The sequence below is a fragment of the Hyperolius riggenbachi genome, chromosome 2 (genome assembly GCF_040937935.1).
Source record: "Hyperolius riggenbachi isolate aHypRig1 chromosome 2, aHypRig1.pri, whole genome shotgun sequence".
Classification (NCBI taxonomy): domain Eukaryota; kingdom Metazoa; phylum Chordata; class Amphibia; order Anura; family Hyperoliidae; genus Hyperolius; species Hyperolius riggenbachi.
The window spans coordinates 274,316,897-274,333,132 of NC_090647.1; the positions used below are offsets into that span (position 1 = coordinate 274,316,897).

Genomic DNA, 16,236 nt, shown 5'->3' on the forward strand with positions numbered 1-16,236 from the left:
TTACAGTTAGGCCCACCCTCATGCTGTCATGGCCAAGCCCATTTTTTGCTGCGGTTATAGCCACGCCCATTTTTGCTTCACACGACGCGGGTCATCAGCTGCCCCGGAAGTTGGTCCAGCACCTAAACCCCCCCCCCCCCCAAAAAAAAAAAAAAAACTGGAGCCGCAACTGCTAAGCACATCACTGCCACCCTACTCCTTCAAGCTGCTAATTCCACTGCCTTCCCTTTATCACCTGCTTCTTTTGAGGCTCTTTCTACAATTGTATTATCTCTTCTCAATTCCACATTTCATTACATCTATTGTCCCCCTCGCCCAGCCACTCTCTCAACCTGTTCACATGGCTCCTCGTGTGGCTTTCCACCAACATGGCTCATTTTAAGATCCTGGTTGACAGTAACTGCCCCGCTACATTTAAATGTCTGACCCTAACCTTTTTTGACCACTCTTAATGAGTTTGAAATCTATCCCTTTCCATTCTGTGACCACAACCACGTAAGTTGGTCCTTTTTTTTTTATCCTAAGCAAACCTTCAACACTCATTTACAGCCACTCTATTATATGACAATCTGGTGGTCTGAACCAGATGGCTGAGGAGGTGTTCTAGGGTGCGAGGACAATTCTGAAGGGAAGGATTTACTGTAGAGTACTTCCAACTATAAAAGCAAGCTTTGGAGATACCCCAGGGGTGTCCTTTGTCACTTGCTGAGATTTCTCCTCCTTCATTCTGCCACACACACTGCTTATTAGTCAAAAATGTTGCTACATATTTCAACAGCCTAATTGCTATAATGAACAACAATAAATCATGCATCCCTGGCGGCCCAGCAAATCACTGTTGCCTCCTCCACTCTACCAGGCTATACTTCTCTAACTGAACCTTGGTTTTCTTCTCCAATTTCCAAAACCAGCCCAACGACATGCACTTTGGACCCCATTCCTGCTCTTCTTATTTTTTATCGCGACCTGAAAATCTTTCAGTCTCTCTTTACTGTCATTTTCACTTCCTCACTCAGATAAGGAATTATAACTCGCAAAAAAACCAGTTGTTTCCACAGCCCTTTCTAACTACCATCCTGTGTCTCATATTCCCTCCTTTTCCAAATTACCTGAAAGCCTCATCCATTCAGATTTGTCTATACTTGAAGGGAGTCAAAGTAGGAATTAGTAGGGAAATATTTTGTGCCCCAAACATTTCACTGAAACAGCCCTCCCATTAATCTTCTGACTACACGATTCAGAGGCCATTTCTTTTTACTCCACTTCATTTACATCTGTGTGGCCTTTTACACAAGTCATCACAGACTCATCTCTAGGCATCAAGGACAAAACAGTCTAGGACCTCCTCCTCTCTGTCAGGGTGCTCTTTCACAATCTCCTACCTCCAATCTAAGCTGGGGGTACCCATACACTTATAGATTTGCAGCAGATTCGACCATCAGATAGATTCCTGTCAGGTCGACTCTGACAGGAATGTATCGGATGTGTGCTCAGTCAGAGCACCTGATCTGCATGCTTGTACAGGGTCTATGGCTAAGAGTATTAGAGGCAGAAGATCAGCAGGACATCCAGTCAATTTACATGGTTTAGAAGGAAATATATGTCAGCCTCCTTATCCCTCTTAGTTCTGGTGTTCTTTATAGTGTGGTTAGGAGGAAAAAGGAGAACAGAGTGAGCAAAGGACAGAAGAGAGTGAAAAGTAGAGGGGAGATAAATGCACATTAGCATACAAAATACATGCACATTTTCACACGTGGAGAAAAGGTATGTAAACTTCTATGGTGTCTTCATTATAAGATGATCAATTCTTCTATGAGAAATTCTTCTGCAAAGAATACATGGAAAGGCACATGATCCATTTTTCAGGTCATCAACTTATTTTTCTCCAGAGGCTCCCCTCTACTAAGGTAAAAGCAGTAGAGTGTTGTACCGTGTTAGCCATCAGTAAAAGCAAAGAAGTTTTGAATCAGGATAATACCATTTATAAGCTAACTTTGAAGAAAAGCAGTAAGCTTTCGGCTATGAAGCCTTCGTCAGACACAGGAATCAGCCTGACAAGGCTTCATAGCTGAAAGCTTACTGTTTTTCTTCTAAGTTAGCCAATAAATGTTATCATCCCGATTGAAAACTTCTTGCCTCTACTGAGGTAGGTTATTTTTTGCCCCTTTAAAACTCACAGGTTTGCTTTAATGGAATGTGGGAGCAAAGCTGCAAGGTGTAACAAAGCTGTTTGCTTTTATGATTATTCCCCCTGGGCACAACTCGGCCTGTTTCCAAGTTTCACCAGTGTTTGTTGTGGATAGAAATTCTGATACTAAGTAATGACTGTGGCAAAAGGAAATCTTAATCCTCTGGCCTCTTATGTGTCATCACTCTCCACATACATCATTGCTGTGAGTGAATCCCTTTATTCATTTGCCATGAATGGGCAACCAATTTATATTAACGAATGCCAGAAGTCACACAGCAAAATGTTAGTAGTAAAGTAATTCTAGCATTTACTAGAACATTATTTGCAGTTCTTAAAATGATGTAAATGAAGCTCAAGTGTTCTCCTCATGGTCTGGGACAGCCACTCAATGAGAATGTCTAAAGCAAATCTGGCAGCAGACTATGCTAAGAGGGAAACTTGCTACATGATGCAGGTCAGAGGAACAGTGAAAAGCCACTGGAAACACAGACAGAGGAAGGGAAACAGTGTTTATAAACATCCATTCTGTGTGAAGTGGTAAAAGTCCTAGGTCAGGCCTGATCAAACTACGGCCTGCGGGCTTGATTCAGCTCGCGACCGCTATGAAGCCGGCTAGGTGACAGAGGAAGGGGTTCCACTTCTCTTCCCTTTTCCCTCCTGCCGTCCATTCAAGAATATGTGCAGCACACGTACAAGAACTTACCCAATCGCACTCTCCCTCAGCAAATTCCATGGCAACGGTGGCATCATGTGACCTGTCCTCAGTACGTACCAGCATGTCTCATGATGCTGCTGTTGCCTTGGAGGTCGCTGCTGGAAAATTTGATGGGGTGAGTTACCACCCAATTTCTCCCCGTGTACACTTTGTCCGGAGGGAAGAAAGGAGGGAGGGAGACTGACACCGCATTCCGATCAAAGAAAAGTTTGCCCACCCCTATGTCATGCTAATAGATTTTTCATTCACAATTTCTGCTACAAATTGATTGAAATCCTGATCGGGGCAGCATGTTGAGGCAGCAATCTTTAGCAGATTCAATCACAGTGATTTCAGAATGTCTCATAGTGCATGGGCACTATGGTGCCCATGCATCATAGTGCCCACAGAGGCCAGATTATCTCACAGTAAAAGACTGGCTGCAGCTCCCTCCCAGTTCCTCTTCAACCTATTCACATGCAAGTGGCAACAGAATAAAGTAGGGGTGTGGACTGTTTTGTCTCTTACGTGCGCATCAGTCAAAGGCCTGTATGCACCTTTATGGTGGCCACTAATGATCCAATCTTTTTCATCCAATCTTACCATTTCTATCTAATATAAGGGAACTGCCTATTGTATCCAATTAATAAATTTCATCAGTTTGCTCTTCTACTACATAGATTTGGTAAGATTGGATGAAAAAGATTGGATCGTTAGTGGCCACCCTTTGAATAGCAGCAATAACACTCTTATTATTCAGTAACTCATTACAGTTAAAGAAGCACAAACCTTGTGCAAGTCTTCTTTTAAGGCCTTCTTAAACACAGCCTCATTTTCAGTCAACATCCTTCTGAAAGCCTTAAGCTGCTGTACTCGGAAGTCCAACGAGCGCGTCTTTCCAGTGGCAAAGGCCTTCCGGCTCTTGTCAACAATCTGTTTCATCATGGTGTTCTGTGGGATTAATAAAATGAAAGGGTCAGTTATCTTTATCTATCCAAAAAAAAGGTTGAAAAGCGAGTTGCAAAGTGAGGTTTGTGTGTCTTAAGGTGGCGACACACGATACAATAAAATGATCCGATTTTACAGTAATTCGATAAAAACGATCGTATCTCTCGAAAAAATCAAAAGCTTTTTTTTCATTCGACTGAAAAATCCGATCGGATTTCCCGTTTTTTTCGATTTAAATCGATCTGGAATGCCAGATATTTCTCTTCAATTTCTACTAAAGATTGTATGGTATGTGTTGGATTGTTAATGTATTAATATACACACCCTAGAAATTTTCTGTGAGCTTCCAATCATTTTTATCATAATTGAGGAAAAAATTAAACATAGGTGTGTGGTACATTGGTCATATTTTTGAAATGTTACAATCAGTCAGAAAAATGGATTGTAATTCTTAAATTGAACAGATATTTAAACAAATTGTATGGTGTGTGGCCACCTTTATTTATATTTCCGACATTGTAAGGTAGCTGCTTAGCAAATATATGGAGTTTAATATAGAGATCATTTGATAAGTTATTCACTATAGTGTGAAACAATGAGGTGGGAGGATCAAATTCCTATCCAATACACCTGTTTTCTGAACAATATTCTAGCCCTCCATAAGCCAGCACTATGATGTAAGCTGTGTTACTGAATAAATGGAATGTAAAATATGACAGTAAATTTGATACTGTTATGGCTCTTATAAGTGGAGCTTGTCTTCAGTAAGTTAGTCTGTCAGCTTCATCCATCAAGGAGGTGGTATTTGTACCCATTATACTCAGAAGGTGTTGGACCCATTTTAAAGCGCAAAGCAAAGTACCCATTTTCAAACATGGCAGTTCTGAAACCATCACTGCACAGACACACTTGCCCTTGTTCAATTCACTTCTTCTCCTATTTAAGTATGACATATTACGCAGCGCTGTACAGAGTATATTGTCTTGTCACTAACTGTCCCTCAGAGTGGCTCACAATCTAGTCCTAGAAGTTAATTTCTCATCTTCTATTCAAAATCCGGTTTTCTGCAGGCTAAAAATGTAAAAAGTACTTTGTACTGCAAAACAATCAGATTACCATCAAAAGCTACTAAATACATTGTTAAATGCATCCTGAACCATCACTATGAGACAGTGGAAATGGACAGATAGGTGTACTACATGGAGGAAATACCAGCCTCTAAACCAGATACAATTCAAAAATTCTTTCCATCTTGGTCAGGTTGAGAAGAATTCAAGGCTACGGGAAAGTATAGAAAACATTTCTCTAGGTTTTGACAGGTCATAATCACAGATAAAGAGACAGATACAGACAAGATGGTGGAAGAGTTACCAGAACCCCTCTTCCCTCTCTTCTCCCCTTTTTACTAATCTTCTCTTATTTCTAGCAATTTCTTCCCTGTCCATTTTCACTTAAATAAAATAGTACATTGAGATAAATAGAACTTTCATAGATTGTATACATCAGCAATTTAGTGTGATGGAAAACCTGGTTCATTCAGATCCTAACAAAAAAATGTCTTTGAACCTGAGATAACTCTCTAATTATCAGGAATGTTTTGCTCAGCCAGATAAAAGGGTTTTGTTTCCGTCTGTCTCATTTGTATAGACCACAATAGTGGATTATTTTTCTTTTTAACAACAGAGAACTAATTACCTTTTGAAATTTTCAGCATTATCCTGCTATTTATGGGCAGTGACTTTCTTAAAGAGAATCTGTAACGTCAAAACGACCCCTGGGGGGTACTCACCTCGGGTGAGGGAAGCCTCAGGCTTCCCACGCCATCCTCCGTCCCTCAGGGGTCTCGCTGCAGCCCTCCGTACAGCGGTGACGTCAATATTTACTTTCCCAACTCCTGCGCAGGCGCTCTGACGGCTGTCGGCTCCGAAGTAGGCGGAAATACCCGATCGCCGTCTGGTCTGCTCTACTGCGCAGGCGCAAGTCTCCAGCCCCTGCGCAGTAGAGCGGACCCGACTGAGATCGGGTATTTTCGTCTACTTCGGAGCCGAAAGCAGCCACAGCACCCCCGCTGGAGCCTGCAAAGGTAAATATTGAATTGACAGTCGGGTCTGTTGGCGGCTGTTCGGAGGGCTGCAGCGAGACCCCCGTGGGACAGAGGACGGCGTGGGAAGCCTCATTAGGATCCCGAGGCTTCCCCCACCCGAGGTGAGTACCCCCCAGGAGATATTTTTGATGTTACAGTGTCTCTTTAAAGATACAAGGTTGTTTACTTTTCAAGAAAGTTGTTTGTGCTGCACTGGACTGCAGTTTGTATGCATTATTTGCAAATACAAAGCAATGTTTGTTTGTTTTTTAAACAATAGATTTGTATTGCAAATTTTGTCTTTCTTTTCAAACAAGCAGATATGGTGTAGGCCGGGTATACAAAACAGTAACTGTATATCATGGCATAGTATAACAAGTTCAGAAAATTAAACCTTAAAAACTAAACCTGTGTGCCACCTCCTTCCATATTTCAGGTTCTTAAGGAGGGTGGCCTAGAGAGCTAAAAAAATAAACAAACCATGCCTTAAAGGGAACCTTAACTGAACGGGGGTTAAAGAGTTTTACTTACCTATAATATTAATAATAATAATAATCCGAACATTTGTATAGCGCTTTTCTCCTGTCGGACTCAAAGCGCTCAAGAGCTGCAGCCACTGGGACGCGCTCAGGAGGCCACCCTGCAGTGTTAGGGAGTCTTGCCTTGAACTCCTTACTGAATAGGTACTTGACCTAGCCAGGATTCGAACCCTGGTCTCCCATGTCAAAGGCGGAACCCTTAACCAGTACACTATCCAGCCGCTATTACCAGCCCCCTGCAGCAGTCCTGTGCCCTCGGAGCCGCTCTGGAATCCTCCGGTCCCCCGTTGTCACTTAGTTTCATTTTTGACGACTCACCAGTCGGCCGGCCGCCATGCGTATTATTGGACGCATTCCCTACTGCAATTAGTGCTGTTGCGGACCGCAACGCGTACAAAAATACGCGTTGCCACATATCTACGCGTGCGGAATGCGGCAACGCGCATTTTTGTGTGTGTTGCGGTCCGCAACAGCGCTAATTGCATTAGGGAATGCGTCCAATAATACGCATGGCGGCCGGCTGACTGGTGAGTCGTCAAAAACGAAACTAAGTGACAGTGGGGGACCGGAGGATTCCAGAGTGGTGCCGAGGGCACACGACTGCTACAGGGGGCTGGTAATAGCCCCAGGTAAGTGAAACTCTTTAACCCCTGTTCAGTTAAGGTTCCCTTTAATATAATGAACATTTCGTAGGTTAGAATCTAACCTACGAAATGTTCATTATATTAAAGGGAACCGTTAGATATACTAATAAGGCAACATATTATGAAATGATAGAACATAAAAGAAATGATAGAATATAAAAGAAATAGCATAGAGCTAAATGTCCTCAACCGATAGGATTCAAAGTGTTAGTTAAATAAGTATATACCAACTTTAGTCCATATTGGAGAACGTCAACGGTAGAGAAAAAACAAACAAAAAAACAAAACAAAACACTGTGTTGCATATATGAGTAGCATACGAGACCTGACTGTGTTTCTAGTTGGAAGGAGAGAGAGTAGTCTTAGGTAAGTGCTAAATATGTTAGTTGCAAGTGGTCTATCTGATGTAAGAAATGCTTAGAATACATCCAGAAGTTTAATCTGTGGGAAGGATGGGTGGCCAATAAAGCAATGGTTTTGTTAATCAATGCATTTTATACAAACCAAAAAGTAAACAAATCCAGATTAACTAATCCTTAGCATCCTGATGCTGGTTGTCATCTTCAAGGTCCCTCCCTTTCCTTGTACCTCTTCGTATTTCACTGGATCCTGGCGACTAGACTGTGCCCCTGCCGTTCAGGGGGTGCTTTTGAAAATAAATACATTTCTGAGAATCCCCCAAGAGGAGATGGACCGGTCCAAACTTCACAACCAAAAAATACCTATTAGGTTATTTAAACTGTGAGGTAATCTACTGCTAAACACTGAACATTTCCTCTGCCAAGATCTTAAGCTCTGAGAGGTCCAGTGCCAAAAACAGCTGCTTAAATATATTTGCTAATGAGCCTGTAACCAATGAGAACAGCACATATTAGGGTGGAGATGTTAGTTGGAACAGGAATAAAAACAGAATTACATTTTGGCATAGCTTACAATAAAAACCTGTTTATCTACTCTTATATAGTTATCCTGGCATCTTTGTCCAAAGGAGTGTTTTAGATGGCAGAATATTTGTCTTGTCACTCATTCCTTCACCCCCAACCCTTTAATTGTTGGTCCCTCCTACACCCACCTTCCCCCATATTCCCCTTAACTATGTCTCTTTCTATAAGTTGCCCTCCATCCCTTATTCCAATTGTCATGGCACTGTTCACAATTGGCCAAATTTGGGTTTTGCACGAAATGCCACACACCCAATGCAAGTCAATGGCTGGTTTGTGGCAGTTTTCATTACTTGCGATATTTATTTGTGTTGCTTGCGCACAGGGGCAAACAGAGGATTTTCAGGGGAGGGGCTCTCAATTTTTTTACTGCTCTAATTTTTTTTTCTTTTTCTATCCATCTCTCCCTGTTCCCCCTTCCTCGAGTCACTCCAGGACAATGGCGTAGCAATAAGGGATGCAGTAGTTGTGACAGAACCGGGGCCCTTGGGCCAGAGGGCCCTTCCCTCAACCGCAATATTAGTGCTTTGTTGGTCCTGTGCCTGTAAGAATCACTCTATAGATGCTTTGAATAGTAGTAATCAAACTGTTTCCCAGCCCCTTCTGTCACTGTCACTGTGGTTGTCGTTGGCAGGTTTCGGTGCTAGAAAATCTCAAGTGATGGAGTGGGGGCAGGTAAAAGCCAATATGATGCAGTTCTGCTTAGAAAGCTTGCCCTAGTCAGGACTAAGAAGTGTAACACAGATTTGGGCAGCAGGTTAGACAGATCAAGGTGAGCTTTAACCGTGGAAGAGAAGAAGGTGTTCAATAAGAGGGGAAGGGGAACACATAATTACACAGGATGTGGACACAAAGTGGTCCGTTATTGCATGAGAATACATGCTGTTTATAAGAGCAGTGTCACAATATTGCAAGCCACAGCTGTGAAAGTGTTTTCTGTACAAAATGCCTGATCTGGTACAGTGCTTTATGTCACATCACCTAATCATGGAGCTATACAGGTAAAGTTAGCCTACAAAGGACAATAAGAAATAATACAGGTGGTGCCTGGATTTGGGATTTAAGAATGTGCAACTGATCTGCCACCTGGTTTACAGGCAAGTAACATATCTAACCCAGCTATAGAGTAGCAACCTCACCTGACAAGGTTTTCGACTTGTTCTGGCCAATGCACCATGAAAGACAGAGCTCCTGACGCTGGGGATCCTAAGGAAGTGCTGTGCTCAGAACAATCTGTTTGGGTGATAGCTCAGCGACGCCTTCCCCACCCCTGCATACTTGTGCTTACACATATGAGCAGTATCATGATGCAACCACGTTTTGAACCAGCTTCCAGATGTCCTATTTATTAGGGCTTCTGCAGTATCTCGGTGAGGACAGCATAAGTGATCCAACAAATCTGGCATTTTTAATGAATTGTTTGCTACCTCAATATGTGGTTAGGGTTCCAACTCTCACCTTGGTCATAGCAGATCATATTGAGGGTTTGCAAAGGGTCTGTGAATAAGTGCAGCTTCTCAATTAAATCTTTTTATTGAACAAGAAGGAAAAAGATGACACTTTATACCAGTAAATTACAAAATGCAAGCTCAATTTTAGGCCAGAAACCCACTAGAAGCGATTTCTAATCGCTAGTAAATTTGAAAAAGCTCTTGCTAATGCAATGCTATGGAGGATTTCTATAAAATCACATCGCTCAAGTGTGATCACACCCATAGCATTACATTAGCAAGAGCTTTCAAATCGCAAAGCGCTCAGAAAAATCGCTCCTAGTGGGTTTCTGAACTTACACATTTAACCAGTTCACCCCCAAGGGTTTTTATCCTAACGGACCAGAGCAATTTTCAGTTGTCAGCGCTCCTCCCTTTTATTCCCTAATAACTTTATTACTACTTATCACAAGAAAATGATCTATACCTCGTTTTTTTCGCCACCAATTAGGCTTTCTGTGGATAGTACATTTTGCTAAGAATTTTTTTATTCTAAATGCATTTTAATGAGAAAAACAGAAAAAAAAAGAAAAAAAATCATTATTTCTCAGTGTTCAGCCTTTATAGTTTTAAAATTAAACATTCTCCTGTGGATAAAACAAACACGTTTTATTTGCCCAGTGGTCCCGATAATTAAACCGTTTAGATTATGTCCCTACCACAATGTATGGCGACAGTATATTATTTTGAAATATAAGTGGTTATTTTTCTGTTTGTTCTGGCCATAATTACAAGCCCCTATGTAATAAATTAAAATTAATTTTCCCCCATAAAATATAGAATAAAAAAAGCTGAGTCCCTAAGGCAACTATTTATTTATTTTTTTTAAGCTGATTTTTTTTTTTTACAAGTGTTTTTTTTGGGGGGGAGGGTTGGAAGTGTAATTTTATTAATGATGTGTATATACTTGAAAATTTATGTATTTTGTAGGTGTAATATACTTTTTGGCCACAAGATGGCGCTGGTGAACACTCATAGGACGTGTTCACTTTTTTTTTTTTTTTTTGTACACACTTTATTAAACTGTTACATTTCCTGTTTATGTGAATGGACGTAGCCGCTGTTCGCGGTCACGTCCATTCACTCCAGGCACTGCGATTGGGTAGAGGACTGTTCAGTCCTCTTCCCCAATCGCCCAGCACGGGATCCCGACGGTAATGGCGGCGGTAGCGGCGGACACACGGCGGTAGCAGCGGCGGGAATGCGCGACGTATTAAAACGTCATGTTGCTGTTAATAGCGGTAAGCATGACGTTTTAATACGTTAGGATGGCGGTAAATGGTTAAAATCAAGAGAAGAGCGGAACGTCCAAGTTCTAGGTGGGATCCTACTAGATTACTAAAGCAAGCAGTCCAACAGGGACATATGTCTAAATTATAGAATCCCATCAATTGTACACATATACTAGGACAGAAATTAAAACAAGATGAGGAGATGAGGGCATATCAGCCTTCTTTACTACCCCCCCCCCCCCCCCCCCCCCGCCGCTTATGAATGTAGTCTCGAGTGGAAACAAACCGTAGGTTATATAACAACTCCCTTTCGTAGGGAAGGTCCAACCACACTAGAACAATGGATTAGGAAAGAAAGAAAACAATAGAAAGCATGTAAAGAAAAAAAAAACATTGTGTATAAACAATAGCTAAATATGCATCTACTAGTATAAATGAAATCAACAAACTGCAATCAATGCTGAACAACGAGAGGCTCACCTATACCCAAAAGAAAGAAAGGGAAAAAAAAAAAAAACCACAATCATGATCTTCATAAGGTTCCAAGTATCCTCCACATTCTAAGGGTGCATACACGCATCGGACCATAGTCTTTGGAAAATGAAAGATCACAGACCAATTTTACCCCCTTCCATGTAGTATGAGAGCCATACTCTACACAGTCTATATTCTATTGAGCTGAACTCCCCATCAGATAGATATCCTTTCAAGATGCTGAACACAAAGATGCTGTGCACATTCAAAAGATCCATTCCTGCAAAAAGCATTCATAGTCTATGATGTCTGCAGATCCTCATACACACCTTGTTTAACAGACATTCATCTGCTGATCAGATCCACCAGGATGGATCTTCAGATCTGCAGATGATTATGTGATATGCAGATGAATGTCTGTTAAACAAGGTGTGTATGAGGATCTGCAGATATCATAGACTATGAATGCATTTTGCAGGAATGGATGTTTTGAATGTGTACAGCATCTTTGTGCCCAGCATCTTGCAAAGATTTTTATCTCATGGGAAGTTCAGCTCAATAGAATAGACTGTGTAGGTATGGCTTTCATACTACATGGAAGGGGGTAAAATTGGTCTGTGATCTTTCATTTTCCAAAGACTATGGTCTGATGTGTGTATGAGCCTTAAGTAGATGCTCCCCTTTCCACGACCTGGCCTAGCAGCGGATCAAATAGTATCCAAAACACCAGAGTGCAATTAATGTAAGAGGTGCCTGATAATGTGGTGATAGCAAAACCGGTCAGATTGGAGATTGGCAGCACCAGTTTTTAACATTGACAGAGCGCATTTTACTGCATTGCACTTTCCTGTAATTTAGGACCCTGAATGCAGTGTTCTCCCCAGGCTCTTTTAGCTTGGTGCTCAACCTGGCTATTTTTGGTGACCACCCAGCTATCATCGGCTCGCCTCCTCATCCGCCTCTTATGATTTAAGCAGAGTTGCGCACAGAAGTGCCGAAACTGCACTCTCCCCCACCCGGCTACTTTTTATGCCAACCGGCTGGGAAAAAATTCTGAGGAGAATATTGTGAATTTACCTTATATACTCACGTAAAAGCCTAATTTTCCAGAAAAAAAAAAAAAAAAAAAAAAAGGGTTACCCCCCTCGGCTTAAAGGGGTTCTGTGGGGGAACCTAGGGATAAAAACTGCCACTTACCTGGGGCTTCTATCTGCCCCATGTAGCAGTAATGTCCCACGCCATCCTCCTCTGATCCACCGTTCCCCGCCACCAGCCCCGGTCTAGCGCGTCACGTCGTCCAACTGTGGCTGCATGGCCTGCTCGATCCCGCATCATAGGAAGCTTACTGCGCAGGCGCAGTACAAGAAAGCTTCGTACTGCACAGTAAGCTTCCGAGGATGCGAACGGCAGCGCGTATTACTCGGCAATGCCAGACGAAGAATGCCCAATGCCGGCGGCTGGGAACAGCGGATCTGAGAAGGACGGCATGGGACATTACTGCTACATGGGGCAGATAGAAGCCCCAGGTAAGTGGCAGTTTTTATCCTTAGGTTCCCCCACAGAACCCCTTTAACATTTGAATCAGGAGAGCAGAACAGATGGTGTAGCAGGTTTTGTTACCAGAAGAGGAGCACAAGGATCTTGCACTAATGATCCCCTCCTCTGCAACATGGTGTGCAGAGTGCTCTGTATCATATCAAAGGCCCGCTAGTGGCTGAACCGATCAGTGCCTTCCAATGTATTTCAACCCACAGACTGTCCAACCTCTTGGACGCAATCGATGAGCTGAAACAGCTGGAATTTGGCCGCAGACAGGCTAGAAGGGAGCTTGCGAGTTACAGTAACACAAACAACACATTATTTCAGGGTACAAAGCTGCCACCATCTCTGTAGAAGGACAGAGGACCTACGCTCACTGATTCTAAGACCTGCAAATAAAACAGAACACACGCTAATCTGGCTATAACAAACAGTAATAGCGACTCTTCAGAAAGCTAGGATTCGTTCTGTGTGGCTGAATAGTAGGTGCAGCTGAGAAATAAATGACTTTAGAAGTCTTTTATTAATAAATGCAATATACATAATATATACAGAAAATCATTAAAAATAACGATTAAAGAGAAAATTAACCCAGTGTAAAATAAAAAGGAGAGAAATAAACAAATACTTAAGTTCAGATGAAATATGTCCCTTTGTGCAAGCAAGTTAAAGTCCTTTGTTTCAGAATAGATTTCAAACAAGATGGCCGCAATCTCAGTCCTCATGCTAGCAGCATGCATTCATGATGGTGGTGGTAAAATGGAGGACTGGGGTGGAGTCCCAGCCTTGTCTTTTTCAATGAACCAGTTTTTTTGGGCGGGATCTTTGGGTCGGATCATGGGCTGGACAGGGTGTTAGTTATCCTTTGGGCGGGACGTTTGAGTCCAAAAAATTTGACATTTCCAATATTTCCTCTTATGCTCCTCACAAATAATCACGGATTCATAATCCGCAAAATATGACAATTCCTATGATATGAAACATCTCTACCGTGAAATGTCCAGTTCCTGAGAAGTTTAATAACTTGATCGTGGCTTACCCCTGTGCCTCAATATTGGTATCAAAATGTTCAGCAAGATGCCACAAACCAATTGATAAACTCCCATAACTATCCTAGGTATGGGATTCTTTAAACAAACAAAAATCATATACTATATTTATTCCCAATACATTTGGAATGGATCCAGCATGTCTGGTCCCGTTGAGTCAAATCTATTGCTGGTTTCTTCTATGGATAGGATAGCCATTTGGGCTGCTGCTGGCAGAGCTTTTCACACCTGGGTGTCATTGGCCATGAAGGAACTCCTTTTGAACCAGTTAATCAAAAACAAACATTAAACGTCAAAAACGAAGGTAGATCAGCACATCACCAGGCCGCCTCAGATTGGTATGCCTAAAGAGATGCGTTGAGCCCCCCCCGAGACAATGCACCTTGTACCCAAAACAGACGCTGTGCATATACATTAACATTAAATGCAAAACTATTAAATGGGAGCAGCTAGCCACTGCTGGTAGTCATATGGATGCAGCCTACCCCAAGTAGCGTTGTCCATTGTTCGCTGTATATATGAAAACAAACATTGCCTTATCCGAGAACAAATTTATTTCGTGAAAAGAAAGCTCTATCAGCTACAAAAAAAAAAAAAAAAAAAAAAAAAAAAAAAAAAAAAGAGGAGAGATCCCAAGGCTCTGCAGTCTGCTAGGACTACACATCCAATTTGGATTGACCTGTTATTCCCAATTGGTGCAGAAAACCGATTGCATTTTTTTCACAGTTCTTCTGTGACACTCTGCTCAAGACTACCTGTGTCCCCTGGCTTGTGGAGCGGAGCAATTATCGGGTGTTCTTCCTGTGTGGCAATCGCTGTGTTTCATATCTATGATGCCATCTAGTGGCATCTTGTGACACAGCTGTATCATCCTTGGGCCACATCTGGCTATGGGGAGAGGGGATGACTTGTACTGAGTGCACATCTGGCTACAGTGGGTGCCATACTAGGGAGGGGGCTTATACGCGAGTCAATTACTTTTTCCTGGATTCTGAGGGAAATGTGGATACCTCGGCTTTCTTATATAGGATTTACATATTCTCTCCCTTTGCCTGTGTTTATTTATGGATGAAATAAAACAGTCTACACTTAGAACATCTGCTGTCCCTTACATTTGGTCTTATACATGTTTGGCAGAACAATGTTCTACTTAAAGAGTAACTGTCAGGCTGCAGAAGCTAATTTAAACCTCTATTCTCCTGTGTTAAACAGTTTAGACGGAAGCCAAAAAGGCAATAGTGAAGATAAAAATCTCTCTTACATTTGATGTGTGCTTATCAGCAAAGCTGTTAGACCCAAGAGGACGCAAGCCGCATACCATACTGCAAAGCATTCTGGGGCCCTCCCCTCCGCTGCTAAGAAGAAGACAGGATCAAGTTTCAGCAGCTTCTAACTCAGTTCAGCCACAGCACAGATAAATATCTCTGGGCAGAGTACACTGCAGGAGTCCGCTATTGTTCCCAGCCACATGGCTAATTAATATTCACTGCACACTAGTGTTATTCAGTACGAGCTTTTCTGTGATCAGGAAGCAGGCAGGACATGACGACACATTTGACTTCATAGGAGACAGACAAACATGGAGCCTGCCATGAGCTGTCAGGAGCATCAATCTCTGCATATACTATATACAAATTCTGTGAAGTACAAACGTGGACAGTGAAATGCTTATGTAATGTAAGTACAGCCAATCTTTAGCTACTGATATATGTGTTTATTTTCTCTGAGACCTTATACCTAACAGCTCCTCTTTAATGAACCACATCTTTCCTGGTTCAGTCACATTTATTAATTTGAGCTGTGCGAAAAATGTGTGAGGACCTCAGCCCTTGAGGACTAGAGTTTGACATCCCTGTTCTACATGGCAAAAAATGTATAGAAAACAAGAAAACATGAATAGTTTAGTGGAATTCTAAAGGTAGCCATACATCTGGCAATGTATGGGAGAATACGACCAAGAGACACATTTCTCTGTAATCGAATTTGATAAGAGAGAGATCTGTCAGCTGCCCATACATCACAGGCCGATTGCCGATTTGCAACCAATTTCATGCGGAAATTGATCGGATTCGGACTTGTGACGCCGCATCCGACCCCCATCCCCCTAATTTTAAATCCCCCCCCCCCCCCCCCGGTGCACAGTGCAAGGTATACATTACCTATCCGCGGCCTCCGCTTGTCCCCGCTGGCTCCGCATGCACTCTGTTCCTCAAACATGCGCGCCTCATGGTTGCCTAGTAACATGGTGTCGTGTGTGACGTCTAACATACATTACCGCAGACTGGTGGGGGGGGGGGGGGGCAGCATCAGGGTTTCACCGCACTCGTCAATTGTCCCAAAATTGCATGCAGTTCCCACCGTGCATTAGATCGAGCAAGTTGGTCCAACATCTTGCAGCATGTGCGATCAACA

At 42.4% G+C, this 16,236-nt stretch overlaps 1 protein-coding gene across 4 annotated transcripts in view; it reads right to left on the reverse strand.

Annotated features, from left to right (window-relative positions):
* Positions 1 to 16,236, reverse strand: part of LOC137546362 (aldehyde dehydrogenase family 3 member A2-like) — a 69,438-nt gene that overhangs the window by 38,638 nt on the left and 14,564 nt on the right. For 3 of the 4 annotated variants that reach the window (XM_068268714.1, XM_068268712.1, XM_068268716.1), the window contains exon 2: positions 3,675 to 3,836. In XM_068268714.1, the coding sequence (XP_068124815.1) occupies positions 3,675 to 3,830 (156 nt within the window). In that variant the 5' untranslated portion in view covers positions 3,831 to 3,836. Of the gene's footprint in view, positions 1 to 3,674; positions 3,837 to 9,179; positions 9,202 to 16,236 lie in introns of those variants that run through there. The other variant, XM_068268715.1, reaches the window with a different exon arrangement.